Source organism: Balaenoptera ricei, chromosome 6, assembly GCF_028023285.1.
Source record: "Balaenoptera ricei isolate mBalRic1 chromosome 6, mBalRic1.hap2, whole genome shotgun sequence".
NCBI lineage: Eukaryota > Metazoa > Chordata > Mammalia > Artiodactyla > Balaenopteridae > Balaenoptera > Balaenoptera ricei.
This window is the reverse complement of record NC_082644.1, coordinates 54,789,755-54,811,767: the sequence shown is the minus strand read 5'-3', so window position 1 is coordinate 54,811,767 and position 22,013 is coordinate 54,789,755. Positions and strand designations below refer to the sequence as shown.

The following is a 22,013-nucleotide window of genomic DNA, read 5'->3' as shown; positions in this document are numbered from 1 at the left end:
AGCTATTTGATCCTTGGTCTCTTGGAATAGTCACTGAAGAGGGCTATTATAGCTGACAGAACAATAATCCTTACTGCATGGGAAAAGCTAATAGGGTGCCATCCTTTTTGAGATCTTGTCATCTTCTTCATTTGAAAACAAAATTCAGGACCACATTATTAAACAAGCATTATTCATCACTATTGTCAAAGCTGGCAGACTTATCATTTGCTTCTGGGTTTTCTCTTACATATAAAATAATTTGGTATGTAATTTCAGTGCTTGTGTATTTGTTATGATCCTTGTTCCAGGACTCAGGCAGATAGATGTGAATGTGTCATAAGAGGGTTAAACTTATTTCGATTGCAGATTTTGGTTTTATATTCCTAAAAGACTGCTACAGGTAGCGTTATTTAAAGAGGGAAAGACATTTTAATCTTTTAGGATACTGTTTTCCCCACCACGTTCTCTAGGTGCCAGGAGATGGTCAGGAATTCAAAAATGAAAGAGGGAGGTGACTCTGTGATGAGAATTTCTTGGGAATAATTCTGGGTGATGCTTCCTCCCTCATCCACCTTCCTGACAAGGTTGTATGTGACCTTCGTTCACCCCTAGGGGATGGCTCTTCAAAGGAAACAAGCATCAGGCCTTTCTTAAAGGGACTCCCTCCATGCCTCAGACACCATGGGTCTGGGTCTCCGGGCCAGTCCCCCTGCTCTGCACACAGCCCAGGCTCAGGCCCAGGCCACATCTTTGTTGGGCTTCTTCCAGTTTGAAAACTTGGATAGGTTTCCTGTTAGAATTTCAGTTTCCCTACACTAGATAGGAACTATTTTCACTTGCTGGGATTTAATGCTATAACCTTCTTATCACTTCTTTCCTTTTCTGCCAAAGTCAAGGTTAAAGAGCCAGGTTTGCATGCCTCCTCAGCATGACTCCCTGTTCAAAAGCAGTAGGATCATGGAAAAGTAAAATTTTTTTTTAATTCCAAAGTCCTTTCTCCAGATTATTATACTAACTTTGTGAAAATGTTAGTGGTTCCCTCTGGGCTATTTTTTCTAGGCACTTCTCAAGGTCATTGCAGATATGGCCACTGTTGATTAGTGGGAGGAAAAAAGCCTGTTTTGGAATTTGGATATTGTCCTACATTCTAGAGAAACTCAGAGAAAAACCAAGTTCTCCCTAATGTGGCTTTTCTCGGTGGGGAGGCGCTGGAGGCTGTTGAACAAACTCGTATGAATGCAGAGCCCCTCGTTTACTGTGACATGCCTGTGGATTTAAATTTGTAGCAGGGCTTTTCTCTAGGATATAAAAAGAATTGCAGTCCAGACTAATTCAAAGAATGTGTGAGGAACAAGGCTCTGCTCCATTCTTGGAAACTTACAAAAAAAAAACCTCTTTCTCTTTCTGTATATAAATAAATCTTGGGAAGCACATTGAGCAGAAAAGCAAAGAAAGTTACAGAATCTGAAATCCAGACTAAAAACAAAACAAAAAAATACTTCCTTAAATATCTCTAAGGGCTGATTTTGTTAGAGTTTTTAGTATTAGTATTAGTCTGCTGGAAGAATAGCCAGCATCTGCAGGAGACACAAGTGCTGGGATTTAGACCGATAGAGAAGAAACCAATTCCCTGCTCCAAAGAGCTACCACTGTGGGTGCAAAGCAGGGAGAAAGCAGGTGGTCTGTGGCTGGAATGTCTTCCAGCTGGGGGTTCATATGACACTCACGAAGAAACCAATCCAGAAACAGTGGCAAATGAGCTCATGAACTACACCGAAGCGCCCAGCACAGGACAGAGTGGCTGAGCCCTGAGCACATCCTGGGACGGCACTGGGCCACGGTGGCAGGTGGGATGTGGACCCTCCCAGTACCCGCGGTCTCCTGCTTGGGGCTTCTCATCCTGTCCTCTTGTCTGCTTGCGGACTGCAGGTTCATCCCAGAGGCCTGGTCGGCCTGCACGGTCACCTGTGGTGTGGGGACCCAGGTGCGAATAGTCCGGTGCCAGGTGCTCCTGTCTTTCTCTCAGTCCGTGGCCGACCTGCCCGTTGACGAATGTGAAGGGCCCAAGCCGGCATCGCAGCGCCCCTGCTACGCAGGACCGTGCAACGGGGAGGTTCCTGAGTTTAACCCGGAAGAGACAGATGGCCTCTTCGGTGGCCTGCAGGATTTTGACCAGCTCTACGACTGGGAGTATGAGGGCTTCACCAAGTGCTCCGAGTCATGTGGAGGAGGTAAGAAGGGGGAATCTGGCTCAGATCTTTGCCACCGTCTTGTCCTTTTTCTGTTAACTTCTCTCTCTGCGTGCAGCTGTGTCACGTGATTGCCTCTAGTCCAAGCATGATAAGTAGGGGGAGGAAGCCATTCTAAATGTAAAGCGGACTGAATGAAACACAGATGTATTCCTCTTTGGGCTTGAGCAGCTTTTAGACTGTCAGCTATGAGTAGCCATCACAAGTAATGCTTTTACTTCTAGTTGTCATTCTGACGTTTTGCACTATATCTTAGCGTATCTGACTGAGAAACAGAGTTGACACTGACCTGGCAATGCTCTCAACATTTACTTTTATTTATCTATGCCCTTGCCTCTGTGCATGTGGTATGAACCAAGACCCAAGATGACAAGCAGTCTGCTGTTCCCAAGGACAGGGTACAGCCCATCTGATTTACTCAGCTGATTCCCAAAGTAATATCTATTGACAAAGGGAAAGGGTGTATAAGGACAATTAACACTGTGGTTACCCAGAACTGGAAAGGAGTTTAAAGATTAAACCCTGACCCCACTGCCATTTTATAGAAAATGAGAAAACTGAGATAACAGAGAAGCTGAGTGACTTTTTCAAGATCACACAGCTAGTGAGTGACATTTGGGACTAGGCCTGCTGTTTATTTCTCTGTCAAGGGTCTTTCCATCATACCTCACTTCTTTAAGCATTTAGAGAGTTCCCAAGGCTTTCTCACTGAATGAATATTATTTAAATAATGTTCAATGTTTCCATGTATATTGACCTGGTTCTCTTAGGTCTAGTTCATGGTGATAACGGATTCAGTGATTTTTCTATTTCGGGTGTTAGTAATGGAACTGTAGTGGGAGAAGAAGGCATTTTAAATCAACAATTAATTTTTTAACATTACGATCTTTCGTACCACTGTAGAAAATACATTAGATGCCTGTCACCACTGTCTCCCATGTCTACTCCCAAGAGAGATTTTGATAGGTGAGGAAACGCTAGCTGATTTCCCATCAAATCCCTGTCACTGGCTCTCAGTAACCCCTGTTGTCACATTAAGGGTCTGCATTCCCAGCAAAGTTTCTTACTTAATTGGTATAAAAATATCTATATTAAAATTATTTCCCCAAACTGCTTTCTAAACCATGACATTTTGGAAACTCTTCTATAAAAGCATCTTTTCTCATTACTGGGAATGTCAGAATACATGTTGTTCTGACATGTTGTTCTGCCCAAATTGTTCATGCGTAGTTGAAAAGGAATGGATAGTGGAACAAGTACGAGCAGAGAAATCAATTTTCTCCATTAGGTCGCTTCGTAAGCATTTAATAGTCTTGACCTTGAGGTTCTCGTTTTTTTCTAAGTCTTCCAATTTCAAACCGTGGAGTTCTTAAGTGTTTTCATGGAGAGCCTATTATTTTAAAACCTAAGATTTTCCATCTGATTCTGGAAGCCAGTTTCTTGGAACTCCGCTATAATCCATGTTCCTGTGGTGCCCTCCACTCACAATGAGGACATCTTTTCTTCCATGCTTAATGAGGGAGAGGTGTTAAATAAGCTTTGGTGATCTCTGAGCCCCAGCAGGAGCTCAGAGGCCAGGTGGAAAGGACACAGCAGTGGCTTACAGTTGCTTCTTTCCAACATAGTGAACGACTCAAGAGTCCAGATGGTGTGTGTTTATCCCCAATTTCCACGATCACCTGAATTGAACAATCATGATCTTTAGTCTAAAATGAATGTGCTTTGAAACAAATTATTCATGATCTCTCAGTCATGATTCTCAGTTATAAGTCAAGCCTGGAACTTTATGAGCAGATGGGGAAAATGATGCTGTAATGGAATATATAAATGACCAGATACTTTTATCTTTAAGATTCTAACCATTTCTGCTGGTCAACCAGGGGTATAAAATTCAAAGCGTAGAGAGTATGTGGAATGTTTTTCATTTAAAAGGTTTTCAGAAGCTATTGATCTGGAAATAAGATTTGTATATTTCATACACAAATGATGTCGGCTTGTAGGAACTGAGCATCTTTGTATAACATAAAGTGTACATCATTTATATCCAGTTAGGTCTTTAACTGTCAACAACTGTGCACACTTACCTACAGTTGTGTCACTGTGCCAAGGTAATATATCTATGCCTAAAATGTTAAAAGTTGAAAATTCCAAAGTGGTGAAACCATGCTCGGGTCACAGGGTCCATATGATGCCCAGACACACTAACAAATTATTTTGGTATACGGGATATGTATATTTTGAAGTCATCGTTTGGCAGTAACATTTTATGGTACTACCAACTTTGATCTTTCACTAAAATATAACCCACAAGGTTGAAGATATTTTTAATCATTCCTGCTGAAGCCAATCAAAAATCTGCAGGATTAACACATAGATTTTAAATCAATTTTGGGTTATAAGACCAGTCGAGCTAATTTTATTGTTTTTGCAACCTCAAGAGATGAAATTGGATAGACACAAAAGTAACCTTTCACCTAGCAGAGGTAGCAACCAGAAGGAACTAGTTAGTAATTTAGGCTGTAGTTGGTGGCTGCGTTTCCCCAAGCTGTCATCAAATATCATGTAACAATTATGCTATTCTGGGAGATATAAACACTGAAAATCCCATTTTCTGGAAGATTGAAAGTGAGTCTAACCTGTTCAGATCTGTGTCCTGTTGTCTCACTAACATCTCCTGATTATATTTTAATTTTCCACATGTGAACGGATAGGTGTGGTCAAGGAGAGCGGATTTGAACCTGAACAGCTTTATTGACCTCCTAGATGGTAAAATCGACGTTAAAAATCTAGCTGAAGGAAAACTTGAAACTGATTTCAGCAAGTATAAAAGGTGAAATCCTGTGCATCTTGCTCCCTTTTCCTTATGAGTCCTCTCCTTTTGCTTCTGTCAAGAAAGGAAAACTCAGAATCGGAAAGGACCATACATACACGTGTGTTCTGTGTTGGTTTAAAACGTCCTTCTCAGTGCAAAAATTAGCCCATTTGGAAAGTAGCAAAGACTTGATGAGCTAACTTCTCACATCCGGGCCCGACTGCCCTGAGCCAAGTATACTGTGAACTGACAGGTGAAGTCTTCACACGTCTTCCCTCTCCAACTTCCCACACCCCCATACCAGGGCTGCTCCCTCAAGCCACGTTGCTTCCTCCAGGCCCCCATTCCTTCCCACCGCCCCTTGGCCCAAATTGCACGCTCTGCTTTGGAATGCCCTGCGCTTTAGGCATCTCATTCATTAATGCCACAAAAGTTTCTTGTGTGTTGACCACAGGGCTGGTCCCAGATCCTCCTTCATTACGACGGAGCTCTGCCCTTAGCCTCCCGCACCCCAGGCCCCATCTAGGAATGCTATGACAACAGACTCTGAATGCAGTGTTGCGGAGGCCAAGGGCATCCTTCTAGAAGACGTTAGATTAGAAGGTAGTAACTCTAGAATGCTTCTTAATCTCAGCGTTTCACCAACCCGAAGGTGACTTTTATCCTGAGCTAGGATTATTGGCTGGGCTCATGTAAATGTGTTCTATGTGTCTCAGAAGATTACTGATGTCATTTTAGAAACTTTAACCCTTGCAATCCCATTCCATGCAGTCCTGAAAGGACCTCAGTTCTCTAAACAAGGATTTCACAAAGTGGAAACAGGTCACATTACTCATACACCCCCAATACATGCCCTGCCCCAAGCAAGCCTTTTCAAGTAAGGCAGGTGACAAAAGCCCTGTGGTCACTTCCTGCCTCAGGGATTGCCAACTCAAATTCATAAGCTTTTCAATAGCTGACTAAAGCCAAAATATATTTTATTTTAGAGTAACATTTAGAATCTCTGGAATACTACCAGGTAGGCAAATGAACTGAAACCTTAATTTCAAACAGAATCACAGCTCTAGATTCTGTATGGAACAGTTCGCCTCATCTAGTGCCTTGTCATCATGACCTTAATAATGCCAGACTGTTCCGGTGGGAAGTATCAATGAAGATATCAACAATTTCTTGTGGAGTGTTTTGCTATATCATCATACCATGAATTCCAAGTGGCTCACTCCAGCTGCAACCAGGAGGACACCCTGGAGTCAGCATTCCAGAATGTGATGGAATATCTTGAATGTCTAGCATAAATCTCAAATGCTCCACCCTGAACTGGCCGTCATATATTCAAATTAAATTTTTGAAGCTCGTAAAAGGCTTAGAAAAAAGAAAACTGACAGGGAAAATATTGTGACTGATTTTTTTAATGTTTGATTTGTCAGACTTACTAGGAAAAAAGAAAGGCGATTCTGATTCAGGCTTTAAAATGTCACTTTTTAAATGGTGGCTTGCTGAGTGACCTTTCTAAGTCAGTGTAACATCACCTCGGAAAGCATTAGCCTGTTGATTGGGGTGATAACTTCTTGGGGAAACACAGGGTAGATAGGAGGAGGGAAGTGACAAGGCTGAGAAGTGATAGGTCTGTTGTACTATGTTAGGTACTATCTGATGAAGCAATGCAGAAAATTTTAGAAATAAAATGTATGTGTATTTATATATAAAACTATTATATGGATGGCCACATACTCTGCTATAACTGCATACAAATATTTAACAACACATAGGTATCTTTAGATGTACATATCTTTATATATATAGCTATGAATGACTGAAAGCAAATTATCAGGAATGTCCTGTCTCTCTTCTTCTTTAAACTGAATTCTGCTGAAATGATTCCAGACAAATGTCTAGTTTATTCCTGAAGATCTCCAGCAGATATAACATCCTCTTAGTATTTTTGAATGTTAATGTTGTCAGTCATTAAAGCTCCAGTGCTAAGGCACAGCCACTACAGTTTCACCATTTATCTATCAACTGTATGACCTTAGCAAGTCTTTTCACCCTTCTAAGCCTCAGTTTCCTTATCTGTAAAATGGGGATAAAAGCGGTGCTTGCCTCATGGAGTTGTTGAGAGGATTGAATGGGGCATGTCAAGATCCTAGCCTCAATACTTGGCTAATAATGTCACTCAGAGGATTTTTGCTACTGCTATGATGACTGGGAAGCAGGATGAAATGTCTGGCTATTACATTAAATTAAATTAAATTTAATGATATTAAATTCATTGGACCAAATTAAAGATCCATTCATGATAAAAACTCTCAACAAAGTGAGTATAGAGGGAATGTACCTCAACGTAATAAAGGCCATATATGACAAGCCCACAGCTAACATCATACAAAATGGTGAAAAACTGAAAGCTTTTCCTCTAAGATCAAAAACAAGACAAGGATGTCCATTATATCTGGACACATGGTTACATGTGTCCCTGTCCCATGATAGTCTCCATGAGAGATCCTACACCCCACCTTGGAAGAGCCGCCAAGTAACCGTATGCCAGTCACTCCTCAAACTCCTGTTTTACTAGGTCTGTAGTTAGGGATGTGTGGGTGGCAGTGGGAACATTGTCTTCCATGGATGTCACTCGTCATTAGGCATCTTGTTCTCTTTCTTTGTTCCAACCTCCCAAGCTGCTCTAGGTCACTAAAGAAATGAACCCGAATCAAAAGGAAACCAGCAAAGCCCTAGATGCAAGGCCCCAGAAGCACAGCAATTTACAGAATGCTGGATATTCAAACACGGCTCTGGGCCTGCCTTCCAAATACAGTCATCTCCTGTTGATTAGAATACAATGTGTGAAGGTCTTGGGGTCATTATTTTGGTCATCCTGCTCCCCTTCTGCTTTAAATTATCCTGTTTCAGCATTGGCGGCTGCGTAGCCGGGCGGCATCTTCCTAAGCATTTCAGCGATACTGGGAGCAGCCTCCGTACTTTGGCGGAGTTGCCCTCCTCAAGGGGCACAAACTTCTGAGTGCTTTCTCCAGACGGAGCGATGCCTGACGAGATGGGCAGCCCCAGACTTTCAACTGCCTGCCACGCAGCGAGTCGCCCCAGTCGCAGAGACCTCCCGCCAGCTGCCCTGTCTACACTTGCTCGCCGCCCACACGCCCACTCTGGCCTTGACAGTGTGATCTGTACACAGGTGTCCAGGAGGCGGTGGTGAGCTGCCTGAACAAACAGACACGGGAGCCCGCGGATGAGAACCTGTGCGTGACCAGCCGGCGGCCGCCCCGGCTCCTGAAATCCTGCAGTTTGGATCCCTGCCCGGCAAGGTAAGGGGCGCACTGGCCGCCCTGCTTCCCAGGAGCATGTTCAGAACGGGGTACGTCTGTCCGTGGGCAAGACCAGAACGCTTATTGTTACCCACTGTTTTGAAAACCAATTAGCATCAGTTCAAACTTTTAGTCAAATCCACTTGAATTTAATTGAAACCAGGGCTTTGGAATTCCAGCCCAGTGGTCACGCTCAGGGTCCAGAAGCTCATGCTCCGTGCACTGAAGCAGAGCCCCGTGGTGTGGCTGGTATGTGCACGGGCCCCACTGCTGCTTTCTCCTGGAGGGAATGTGAACTGACCACAGGCTTTATGGTCTCTGCCACCTTTCAGCCTGTGCCCCGAGCCCTTCCACCCTGGTAACAGATTGGCTTGTGGATTGCAGGAACTGAAGGATCTGGGTGGTATAATTGACCCACCATGAAATCTGTATGCACACAGCATGCAGATTCATTATAGCATGATCGGGGGTGTGCGTGTGTCATTCCACATGCATAAAATCAATTAGAGCATTTCATTGTTCAGCCCTGCCTGGGTCTCATTATTATCCAACCTTGAGTCTTAGCTCATCAATCCAATCACTGCTTCAGCCTACGTAATGTTATGGGGTCTTGAGAGACTTGCCTTCAGATACGTGTTTGGAGCAAGTCTCTGTAGAAGCTACACCATCTCATCTATGATTCTGGTTTCAAAGGGGAGACATTTAAAGAACCAAAGCCAGACTTTCAAGTCTGCTGATGGGCTGAAGAATGTTCCCGGATCATGTCCTACATATGGAGGGGTTTGCTGTTTCTGAAGGGTATTTCTTCTGTTTCTGCAAGGTATCATGTAAGAAGCAATGTGTTGCCTACAGGAATTAATGATAGTTTTCTGGTCAAGCTAATGCTGCTTGTCTTACTTCTCAGCCAACTAGATGCCTTTCTTGGGGACTTAGAGGATACAGACTGCAGGCCTCCTCGCATCATCTCAGGGCACCATCCCCCAGTGACACTCTCCTGCTCACCACCAGAGTTATTATTCTGTATATTGATCTGAAGGGTGGGCCTGCCTTCCCTCTTCAAATGCAGAAGTGAAGAGGGCCACTAGTGCCATATTCTCCAAGGCAACCAGAAAATCAATCAGCCACTGCTTGGAGCAGCACCCCACCCATGGGAGTAGCAGCCGGTAAAATAGAGTCAAGGGCTGGGCCAAGAAAAACCTAGATCCAGTGCATAGAATCCTGAGAAACCTCTTTTTCTATCCCTGTGCACGTCTCTATCCTGACCTCACTGTTTATCAGTGAGTCTAAGACCTAGCTGCCTGGGCAAGGGATCCAAACCCCTCCATTTGACTGCAGTCTCCTTAATAGGAAGAAGCGGAAGGCATACAGCAGGGACAGCCTGCAAGGGCCTTGGCTAGCAGGTCAGGAAGCCTGGCCTCTCATCCTAGCTCGGCCACCCACTAGCTGTGTGGCATTGGGCAAGACGTCTGCCCCTTCTGTTTCCATATCTGCAAAATAAATTAGCTACACGAGATAATCTGAGGGCACCACGTCCTGCTCCAATAATCCCATAACTCTTCTTGGCTCTGTAGGCAGGAGCATTAGACTGCTGTTACTGCTGCTTTGTGCTGATGGTTGATATCATTTCTGTTCTGCTTATTTACCATCACTTTAAAAACAAGCATGACGGTCTTTGTAACCACATTCCAGTGGTGTAATGACATCCAAATGCTGTGATGAGCCGAGGCATGGCCGAGGAGTCAGAACCTGGGACAAACTGCACATCTTTTGGGACTTACAACCCCTAAACCCCTCCCTTCCTGGGGCAGCAGAAGGAATAGGACACTAGACGTTACTTCCCACCCTCCAAGTACTGATTACGGTTAAATTAGATAAGCTTAATTTACAACCTTTTGATTGTCTCCCGGACAAGGACTCTTGTTGGACTTAACGTTATTGCATCTGCTCCAGGTCAATTCACTGCTTTAATGTCCACCAGCGAACCGTCAGACTGACAGGCTGGATGTCTTACTGGGCGCAGGCATGGTTTTCTTGGGCCAACTATACATAGCTGAGTGTTTGTAGCATGATGCTAATTGAAACAACAAAGCGGGCCAAAGTGGCCTGATATGACTCACTCTCTTTGCCTCCCATCCAAGAGCCAAAACAGAGTTTCATCTTAAAAATGAGAAGTGTATAGAGGTGCATCTCCTGTGGAATACTTCAGTCTGACATCACGGGAAAATCCCTCCTTCGGAATGTTGATGTCAGATGTGTATGAAAGAGAAAATGTATTTAGTAGGGGCATGGCAGTGCGTCATTTTCCCAAGCACCTTCTATTCATTTGGGACTAATTTAAATCTTTAATTCACAATTCTTACTGTGCGTGGATCAGTGTTACCTGCACATTTACAGCGCTCCCTGTATTCCCTGATGGGCTGCCAGTTTCTGTATACTGTCTTTTAGTTTCTTGGCTTGTGCTGATGTCCATGTGTTCAAAAAAAAAACAAAAACAAAAAAAAAACCATAGCATTTTCTGTGGGATATACAGAAGTGATGATCTGAGTCTTGGTCACTGGGCTTATGTCTCTAAGAGGTGGCACTGGTTAAGAGAAGTAGCTTTTCCAGGAAGTTATTTGTCTTACTGAACACCAAAGGAAGCTGCTTTTCTTCTTGTGTGTGATCAGAGTTATCAGATCACACAGAGAATACCAAAGACGCTAGAGGGAACGTCCTATCTGGGCAATCTTTCTGAGATGAAACTCACCTTCTGATTTCCTCTGTGTGATTGACAGAGCTGGTATCAGAAGCACATGTCCAACTTTCACCAGGTTCAGGCAGATATATTCTCATGCCTGGCTATTCACAGCAGGAAGGCCGTGTTCTCAAACAGGAGGTATTTTGATTGTACCAAATTGTGTGTGCACATGGACTGCTTGCATTTTTTAGGACACGTAAAAAAATAGTAGTTGTCTATTGGAGAGGACTAGATTTTTTTAATGCAGATTTAATTTTTTATTAAAGTATAGTCAATTTACAATGTTATGTTAGTTTCAAGTGTATAGCAAAATGATTCAGTTTTATGTATATATAATATATATACACACACACACATACATATACGTATTCTTTTCCAGAGTCTTTTCCATTATAGGTTATTACAAGGTTTGAGTATAGTTCCCTGTGCTATACAGTAGGTCCTTGTTATTTATCTATTTTATATATAGTAGTGTGTATCTCTATTTTCTATATAGTAGTGTGTATATATTAATCCCAGACTCCCAATTTATCCCCGCCCCCCCATTCCTCCTTTGGTATCCATAAGTTTGTCTTCTATGTCTGTGAGTCTATTTCTGTTTTGTAAATAAGTTTGTGTGTATCGTTTTTTTAGATTCCACACATAGGTGATGTCATATGATATTTGTTTTTGGCTGACTTACTTCATTTAGTATGATAGTCTCTAGGTCCATCCATGTTGCTGCAAATAGCATCATTTCATTCTTTTATATGGCAAGTAACATTCCATTGTATATATGTACCACATCTTCTTTATCCATTCATCTGTCAGTGGACATTTAGGTCGCTTCCATGTCTTGGCTATCATAAATAGTCCTGCTATGAACATTGGGGTGTATCTATCTTTTTGAATTAGAGTTTTCTCCAGATGCATGCCCAGGAGTGGGATTGTTGGATCATATGGTAATTGTATTTTTAGTTTTTTTAAGGAACCTCCAGACTGTTCTCCATAGTGGCTGCACCAATTTACATTCCCACCAACAGTGTAGGAGGGTTCCCTTTTCTCTACACCCTCTCCAATATTTATTATTTGTAGACTTTATAATGGTGGCCATTCTGACTGGTGTGAGGTGGTACCTCACTGTAGTTTTGGTTTGCATTTTATAATGTGTGATATTGACCATCTTTTCATGTGCCTGTTGGCCATCTGTATGGAAGAGGACTAGATTTTAAAGCCCTCGCTCTCAGCTTTATGTCTTAATCCTCCGCTCTATCCACCTAGCACCTAGCATAATGTCTGACACGAAGTAGGTGCTTATTAAGTGCTTATTGAATAAATGAGTATAAGGACTAGGGTTAAATTTTGTCCATAGCAATGCTTAGACCCTAATAAGTGCGCTCTCTCCCCTCCATCCTTCTTATCCTGTCTCTCCCACCCAACAGATGGTGCTGAAAATGTTATTATTAGAGTCTTTTCTTTAAGGCTTTACGTATTAATTTAAAACATAAATAGCCTTAAGGTAAATAACCCTTTATGTTAGCAGCTGTGTATGACAAAGTATCCTCAGAGTAAGAATGTGAAGACAAGCTTTTATCAGAGGGGAGAGTAGACACCCAGGGAGGGGTTTGATTGTCGGGAGCATTGGAAGGTAGTACAGCGAGGCCAGGTATTAACCCCTTAACAACCTGGCCTACAATTGGCCGGAAGAAATTAGGACCATTTTTGCTTATGAGCTGACAATTGTGAGAATTTTGCATCCAAGTTGATAGCAAAGAAGGTATCAGTACAAGGAAGAAAAATTATTTTAGGTGCCTTTACCACCCTCTGAGTAATCTGCGTCTAGAAGCCCCCCAACCCTGCCCACCTTCACTGGTGGGTTAGATCCATGTAACGGAAGAAATAGCCAAAAAGGAGCTAAGATCAGTCATTAGGAAAGTGGTCAGCCTCTGTTCCTAATTTAAAAACTAAGTATTAGAGTTCTACAAGTGATACATGAATATTCTCATTCTTTGACACTCAAGCACAGCAGAAGTCGTGAAGAAAGAAAGGCACATTCTCCCCTTTCACCACCACGCTCTACAGCTCCACGCCCTTGTTCTCCCCACAGAAAATAACGGTTAATGGTTCGGTACTTTTCCAGACCTTTTTCCATGCATTTGTATACATACATGAACATATACAGATGTATAAGATTTTCTTCCCTTTGTAAATGAGATCGTATTATGTATATTGTTTGGCAACTTGATTTTTCCCTTAATAACATGCACTAAACATCTTCCCCATCCCTGAGACCACCAAAATAAAAACCTGCAGGTAGATTAAGACCTGTGTTCAAATCCTGCTCCGTCACATTTAGCTATGTGACCTTCAAGAGTTCATACACCTTTTCGGATCCTCAGATTCTTCATCTCTAAAATAGGATCATAGTAGACACTTAGAAAAATTAATTCTCTTCTCCTTCCCCTTTCATTTTTGGTGAGAAATATTTTTAGTTTGTATTCAGGACTTAAATTTGATTCAATTTTCTCTTTTATTCAACTACGTCTTAATAATTAAGCTTTACTGACCATCTCCCTGGTTTATAATAGCTATGACATGAGCAGCCAAGGAAAGCCAGAAAGCACTCCCTTAAAAGAAAAAAAAAAAAAGGAGTCTGACTGTTATTAATTATAAACATTTGATAGCTCGGCCAGCGTGTGTTGAAAAGATTTGGTAAACGTACGTGGAGGAGGGGAAAGAAGTACGCAATGAAAGCCAGATGGCTGAAAATGAAGGAAATTCCAGGCAATTTCTGCAGCTTTGTTCTAACATACTTTTTAAACTAAACTTTTATTTCTCTGCAACAGAGAACAGCTGAGTGGTGCAGAATAGATAAACAGTGAAGGGGGGGGGGGGAAGAAGCCCATAATTCCAGGAATAGTACTTGGCTTCTGCCCCCCACCCCAATCGCATTCCCTTTTCTCTGACCTAGGGTGGTTCCTAGGACCAGCAAGAACTATAAAAGAAGTTTGAGGATCCCTATCTGAAACGAGAAAGTTAAGGAAAAACATCTTAAAGATCACAGAGTCTCCTCTTTAAAAGCAAACTGCAGAATGCCTATTTTATTGTACACTAACAAAATCCATGCAGACTAGCAGCAAATGATTTCCAATTCCTAATTTTCTTTTATATTAGCCTAAAATGGCCACAGCACAAGGTGCTGCCCTTTTACACAACCATGTTTTAATTTACTTGATGGAGCTTTCAAAGCTTTACAGGAACCGACCCCTTTGACAACTTGTTTTAAGGGTTAGTGTTTCAACATGCTCTCTAAATATTGGTTTATCTTTTGCTGGGCTCCCAAAGTTTCCATATGCTGCCTTTTGGCTCTGTCCATGCTAACTTTTAAGTGCTCAAAGCAAAAGCACACCAAAGCTCACTGACGTCCACAGAAATTGAGTCCAGATTTGGAGGCCATGTTCAGACGTCCTTAGAAATCTACTACTACTACTATTGTCATCCTCTTTGATAAATCCAGATGCATAATTATACTGTCTCTCTCTTTTCTTCCACCGATGGACAAGTTACAACAGAAGAACCTGCCAAGACCTGTTCCTTAACAACTGGGCCTGATTGGCTCAGTGGCAGCCTCTGCTATTTCTCTACCCAGGAATGTGCTGGCCTAGTGATCAGAATTGTCCCCAGCAGCATTTTGACATCAACAAGGGTAAACATCACGTGTATGCTTGCCTTGGGGCTTAAATCTTCATTTCTCCTAATGAGAGCCCTCTCCATGTTTACACATCACCTGTTATATCAACCACAGACCTCTGTGAAACGAGCTTTGCTGGTATTAGAAGTTACAAGCATAGGTTTAGCTGTTGCATGAATCTGGGGTAAAAATCAAGGGATTGGATCTACCGTCTCATCATGTCACCTGATGAGGGAAGCTTTCCTTGTTTCTTAACATCGATGTGGTTGGACAGCCTTTTAGACCGCATATTTCTGCCTGGACTGTGGCAAAGTCGTTATACAAACCATTGACTGAAATTAACCTTCTGCACAACAAAAAATACGGCAGAAAGTGTTTTACATCTCAATTCAGTAAAACATAAAAATGCACTGGGCATCTTCATGCACAGCAGTCTGCTTGTATTTGGTCCTCAGAAATGACCAGAAGACAAAACCTGTTCTAACGGAGTTACCAGTTACTGGAAGAAGATTTCAAGACAGTAACTTCTTTGAGTGAGGCAAGCACAAAGTTCTGTGGGAGCGTGAGGCTGAGGGGAAGGCTTCCTGGCGGAGGTGATGCCTGTGCTGAGTCATAACGCATAAGCAGGAGTTACCCAGGTGAAGAAGGGAGAGAAGAGATGTTACAGGCAGAAAGAAAAACATGGGCCCAAAGGAAAGGACAAGAAATGGAAGCTAGTGTTAGGGGGTGGGTAGGGGCCAGCTCCAGGATAGCCCAGTACGCTAAGTTAAGCTGTTTGGACTTTACGTCCTATAGGCAATGGAGAGCCATTAAGGGGAGTTAAACAGGGGAGTGGAACAGTCAGATTTGCTTGGAGAAAGATGACTCTGGCTGCTCATCCAACAGAGCTGAAGTAGTAACAGTGGCTAGCTTTTATTGTCTTATAGGCATCTGCTCTTTTTCTCATGCAATGTCGCAAATAAGTAGTGTGCTCTGTGTATTCTACACCATTCTATTTTCATTGAAATTAATAAAGACCTCTTATCCTAGGTATGTTAGCATTTTGTATGCCTCCACATTCAACCCAGTATGATGCGGACTCAGCCCATCCACCCGGCAGGAGGATAGAGCTCCAAGGAAGGGTATCACAAAGGAAGGAATGAGAGGTGCAGCTCGGTGATCCCTGAGGCCCTTCAAGTTCTGACATTTTGTGGTTCCTTGAAGGTTATGATAATTATCCACAGAACTGAAGCTTTTCAAGAAAGAAAGAAAAGGTGAATTATATTAGGAAAATACCTTGAGTCAAATTGAAGTCCCCAAGACAAAGCACCTCTATAAGTCACAAAACAGGAACTGGCTTTAACTATAAATTAAGAAGCCGTGAGAAGTCTACAGGGGACAAGACTTATATTTCCATAAGAAAAATGTAGGTGAGAGCATTCAGGCAGCAAGGATGGCGAAACACTGAAATGATGAACAGTTTTAGAATACCTTAATGTTGTTTGTCCATATGTAAAAGGATACAAAATGTTCTTCATCCCTGGATTTAGAATTTTACAGTGCTCCTTACTATAATGCCTTCTAACTAGAACTTCTCTTCATTCAACCTCCATTGAACAAATATTTATTGAACGACTACTTTGTGCCGGGCATTGTGCTAGGGATACAGGGGTAAACAAACCCACCTTGTTCCCTGAAACAGGTAAAGCCAGAGTTTGGGGAATGGTCCTGGAGAAGCCATTACATTTTTTAAATCTTGGGTACTACCCTCCTAAGTATAGTTATTAAACTAAACAACCTCCTGCATTCTTCACTGCTCTAAGAGCTGACATATCTGTACCAGTCATCAATCCCATTGCTCATAAGCACCATGGGGATGGAAATATCACCACCAGATAGCTTTCTGCTATGGGTATGGTGATGAAACATTGGAGTTTTACAGTTCACAAACCTTCTAGCTTACAAATCTATCAGCAGAAGTAGAGTGGAGACTCCCAAAGTAAATCTTGTCTACTATATATATATATATATTTTTTTTGCCTTTCCCTATAATCCAGTGTTTCTAATGTACTGAAGTAACGATTTAAAGGCAAGCAATGATTCAGCCAAAGCTTTGAAATGAGAATTATTGCTGCCTAAGTGTACCCGATACCTTCTTTGGAAATTTTGAAAGAAGGCCTTGCGCAATTTGAGATGAAGAGCTTTTCTATGACCTCAGAGTTAGAAATCTCCTCTGTTGCTGTGTTTCTTAAACTTGGAAAACAAAGAAGTAGGGGAAAGACTGGAGAAAGAGATAGAGACAAAGAGATGTTTAGGCAACATAAAAATGAGGGAGTGAAAAAGAGAATGCTCTGATTTGTGCCCAGTAACCTGGGGGAATACCGTTCAGAAACAGTTCATCGTTCTGGAAATATTATTCCCATCATGGCACCAGTCCAAGGTCAGGAATTTCTTGGGTTATCTGCCATACTTACAGAAAGATCTGTTACAAAGCAGAGTCCAGCTAACTACTACGTTTCCTGTGGTGAATCAGTGTTCTTCCTTTATTCTTGTCTTTACCATTTCTTTTTTTCTTCATCATTGTGCCTAATTATCTCTACCAGGACTGCAAGGAATTTTGTTTGGTGTTTGTGTTAGTGACATAAAAAGGCCTAGAGTGATTGTCACTGGATTAACACAGCTTCCAGACCCACCAGATGCCCACTGCTTTTGCACGGGGCTCCTAGGGGTTTTTTTGTGTGTGTGAAGTTTGAAAGTATTCTGTTTTTAAAATTTTTATTGGAGCATAGTTGATTTACAACGTTGTGTTAGTTTCAGGTGTACAGCAGAATGAATCAGTTATAGATATACACATATCCACACTTTTTTTAGATTCTTTTCCCATATAGGCCATTATAGCGTATTGAGTGGGGCTTCTAGTTTTACTGGTGGAGTGACTATCCAAGGGACCTAGACAGACACGAACACAGGCGATTGGCTCTACGTTAGAACCGTGGAAGGTGGTACATTCTCTGTCACGTACGGCTGTCGACTCTGGTTCCCAAGTGGATAGACACAACCGCCTTTTCTGGCTGGCCACTATTCGTGTCATTCAAAGAGCCACAAAGGACCCTCCACCCAGGTTGCATAGAACTTGACACTTATTCCACTATTAGCAATGGTGGTAAACACCAAACCCACGGTTTGCTTTGATGGTGTGCGTGCCTCTGGTAGTTCATTATCATCTTAGCATGATTTTTTTTTTATCAGACACCATATTTTTCCTAATAGGAATCTGGGCAATACTTGGGGTGACTTCAGGATAAGAACCAAAGGAGACTTGGCATTGCCAGAGCTAAATAATAAATGGGAATCGGGAGAAGGCCTGGAATTAGGGAGAAATCGTGGGTTTTCAGGTCAGACAGATCTTGGCTCCTTTATTTGCTTTGTGGCGTTGGGTTGGCTCCTTTAACCTCTCTAAGACTCAGTTGTCCTCAACTGTAAAACAGATATAATTGTCTGAACCAAGGGAAGGAGGGGTTGTAAGGATGGTCACATTCATAAAACACTCAGCCAGTTCCTACCTCATATAGTAGATGCTCAAAAAAATAAGGGTTTGCCATCCCTCTTAGTTCCCTATTCAGGAACATATATGATATAAAAAGACCTTCATGTTTATTTCGTAGTCATTGCAGTTTATTCCTTCATTTTCTTAACCACCTATTGTGGGAGCAGAGTAATGGGGAGGGCGTGGATAGAACCGAGCTTCAAGGCAGCCTTCTGTACAGCCTTTGCCCCATCTCTTGGGCAGTTCTAGAACAGAAAGCAGAGCAGCTGGTGCTCGTGCGTTCCATCACTCCTGCAAAAGGTACCAGTTGTTGGGATATTCCGTTTTGTTTTAACACCTAATCCAATAAGGTGTGTTTTTTAAGAACAGCAATGAACTGATGAAGTGGGAGCAAAGAGGTCAGAGTCCAAATATTCCTAAAAAGTTAATATCCTGTGTGACATGATTGAAGGAAATAAGGCCCGTGGGCAAGTGAGACATGAGTCCTGGAAATGAGCAGCTGTGTCCTGATGGTTGGAAAAGCCTGTGAGAAGTCAGGGAGAAATCAGAAAGCTTACATAAATAGTGTTATTCCTACCCAGTTGTCTCCTCAAATACTTGTGGGAGAGAGAAGGAAAGAAAAGATGAAGTAAAATCCAGCCCAGGGTACAGACAAGTTAAGGGCGTCTTGCCCCTACCTCCTCGCACATCTTCATGGGCCATCTTTGAGCAAGGTAGGGTTTCCCTAATAGCTTCCATTTATTAGCAGTTTACAGTATGCCGGGCACTGTGTTCATCTCTTTCCATACATTATTTTGTTTAATCTTCCCCACAGCTTTATGAGGATTTACTAGTCCTGTTGTAACTTTACAGCTGACGAAACTGGGTCTTTAGAGGGATCGTATAACTAGCCAGCGGCAGGTTCATATTTGGAACAAAGTATGTTTAATTCCAAAGTTGTTACTAAAGAGCTTATGCTTCACTCTTTGCCTCTATTAATGATGTTTACACATCCTCCATTTCTCCATCCCTCCCTCCATCTAATCCCTCCATCCCTTCCTCCCTCCTTCCACCCATCCCTTTATCCACCCATCCCCTATCCTATTCTAGGCACTAAGCTCTAGGTATGGGAATTACCACAGTGAAAAGAACCAGTCCTCCTAGCCCCATAGTAGTTTATAGCCTAGTGAAGATCACAGAGGGAAATTTACAGACTCTTCTTTCTTTATCTCCAGCAGTTAGCTTTCATCTCATACCTCAATTGCCAAGGGTAGAACTAGACTCTTGGTAAAAGCTAATTCTTAAGGGATAGTGAAAAACTCTTTTGAACATACACATCTCAGGGCAAAACCAAATATAGAGGAAATGAACCATGCTAAAAGAAAAATCAAATAGACCTAAAGTGGATTTCTTAAAATCCAGCACTGAGTCATTAGGTAAAGCACTCAGTTCCTAAGAAAACATTTTTATAAAGAAATACTAAGTCATCCAGAGAGATGCAGCCTGGGCTTATGAATCTGGAAGACATTGGTGGCTACCTTGGAGCTTTGCATCTTTGCTCTGCCACTGCTAACAACCACTGGCTTAGTTTATGCTTCGCTGATGGCTTGTTTGTGTTGTAAATTACCAACACCATTACTCTGTTACACACACACACACACACACACACACACACTTCTCTTTCCCCAGGGTCCCCCATGCGACCCTGGGTCCCTACCTCCTTTTCCGTGCCACTCTCTTCTCTGAGAACCTCTTTCCTAGTACCTCTTTCTTCTCTCCCCCAGAGACTTAATCCTAATCACCTTGCCCTCTTACTATCCAAATTCCCAGATGACCTTTCTCTACCACTTGTGCCAGGACCCCAATTCTTTCAGCTCTTTTTCTCCCTGCCCACACCCCGGCCACCAATTCATTTAGTTCAACTCACCTAACAGTTAGGAAAACAGAACTACCTAAGCTAATTCACACTAAGGTATGAGTGACTGATCCCCATGCCTTCATTCTAGCCTTAAGAGCACGGGCTTGGGAATCGTACAGATCTGGGATTCTACTCGCTCACTGGCCTTGAGCAGATGGTTTAACTTTTCAGAGCTTCAAGTCCTCTGTCTTTAACCCTTGGATAATTGTTGTGCGGATATGTACGTTGAGTGCTTGACATAGCACCTAGCACACATGAAGCACTCAGTGAATAGTGATAGGTATTGGCTGCGTCGTTTGTGTCTGTTTTTTTAAATATATATCTCTGTAAGAAGTTGTGCCTGGGTTGGAGGATGTGGGTGGATTTGTATGTGCTTTAAGGAACTGGGGCTCCCAACTTTTTTCCTTAAGGAAGGAGAGAGAAACTCTGTTACAAAGGGAAGGGGCTGTCCAGTCTAAGCCAAGAATACCTGGCCCTTGACTATATCTCATTCAATAAGCTCTAGCCCCCAGGGAGAGGGAGCATTTTCTGCTGGTTAAGGGAAAATCCAGCTCAATTCAGCACACACTTATTAAATTCTTGCTGTGTTGCAGGCCCCGAAGAAACACACAAGTCTGGGACATAGACCCTGGGGCCAGGTACTAACAGCTAATTGGGAGGGAGGTCAGTACACAAATAGATCATGACGATGCACAATCACAATGGCCATAGCAGAGGTGTGGATGACTGTCTTCTGGGAACACTGAGATGAGTCACCTAATCCAAATCAGGGAGGGTGACCCAGAGGAGGTGATCACTGAGCTCAGTGAGTCTCTTGTTCTTATAGATGTCAAAGTATTTTTTCCTAAAATTCTAATCAAACATATTATTGATATACTACTTAGATAGTGCCCCTAAAGTCCCAATCCAGGTTTTTCAGAAGCTCTTGGGACAGCTTTGTGTCCTGCTTTCTGTCCCCTTTCAGTCTTCCAGATGAGCCTGAAACTGCTTGATTCCCCTGTATTATAAGAGCATTTCTGGTTGCTCTCAATTAATTAACAGGAAGCTGACGTATTTATGTCCCATAATGATGTAATGCAATAACAACTCTACCGACTGTTTAAAATAGGTCAGATTATTTTCTACCAGTTTTGTTGGAGTTTTGTCCCTGTGAGTGACACAAGAACTTGAGACTCGATCATTTATCTGTAGCTTCCCTGTCCTCTCCAAGGTACCATGCTGCCCTCAGACAGTTCTGATGGCTCAAGAGATGCAAAAGAGGGACCGAGAACGTAGAGCAATGTATTTGTGTTGCATCTTCAGGCAGTGGTAGAAAACTCTGAAAAACAGAAGGATCACTAATATCCTGCCATCTCCTTCAGCTGCAAACTCAGGGTCAAGAGCTCTTAGATTACACAGTTTTGCAAAGTTTTCCGAGTTCTGTGTAACTTGGCGTTATGTAAATACAAGATACTGAATTATTACTCTCTCTTTATTTCATCTTTTAAGCCACCTCTTCATCTCTTGCCCTGTGAGATACTCCAGGGGGTTGGTTTTCAGGGCGCCACTATCTAATCAGTCCTCCAGATACTTGCTTATTGTGCAGATGTCATTGCAAGATTGGCTTAGTGCACAGAAACAGCAACATCACAGAGAAATCTCAGTTTGGGAACTGACACACAACCTGTTTTGAGGTTTAAGGAGTAAACAAAAAGGAGATGTATGCCCTGGCCTTGGCAAAACCCCACATGCCAGACACGGGTTCCTCCTTTATTCAAATCAAGCGTATGTGGGAGGACTCTGTAGATTGCTGAATACATTCGGGATGCTCTTTGAGAAATTGA

General features: G+C 42.5%; 1 protein-coding gene across 3 annotated transcripts in view; it reads left to right on the top strand.

Moving 5' to 3' along the window:
• The window catches only part of ADAMTSL1 (ADAMTS like 1), a 755,395-nt gene that overhangs the window by 527,847 nt on the left and 205,535 nt on the right, over positions 1-22,013 (top strand). For all 3 annotated transcript variants that reach the window (XM_059924671.1, XM_059924670.1, XM_059924669.1), the window contains 2 exons: positions 1,912-2,213; positions 8,231-8,360. In XM_059924671.1, coding sequence (XP_059780654.1) covers positions 1,912-2,213; positions 8,231-8,360 — 432 coding nt within the window. The remainder of the gene's footprint in view (positions 1-1,911; positions 2,214-8,230; positions 8,361-22,013) is intronic.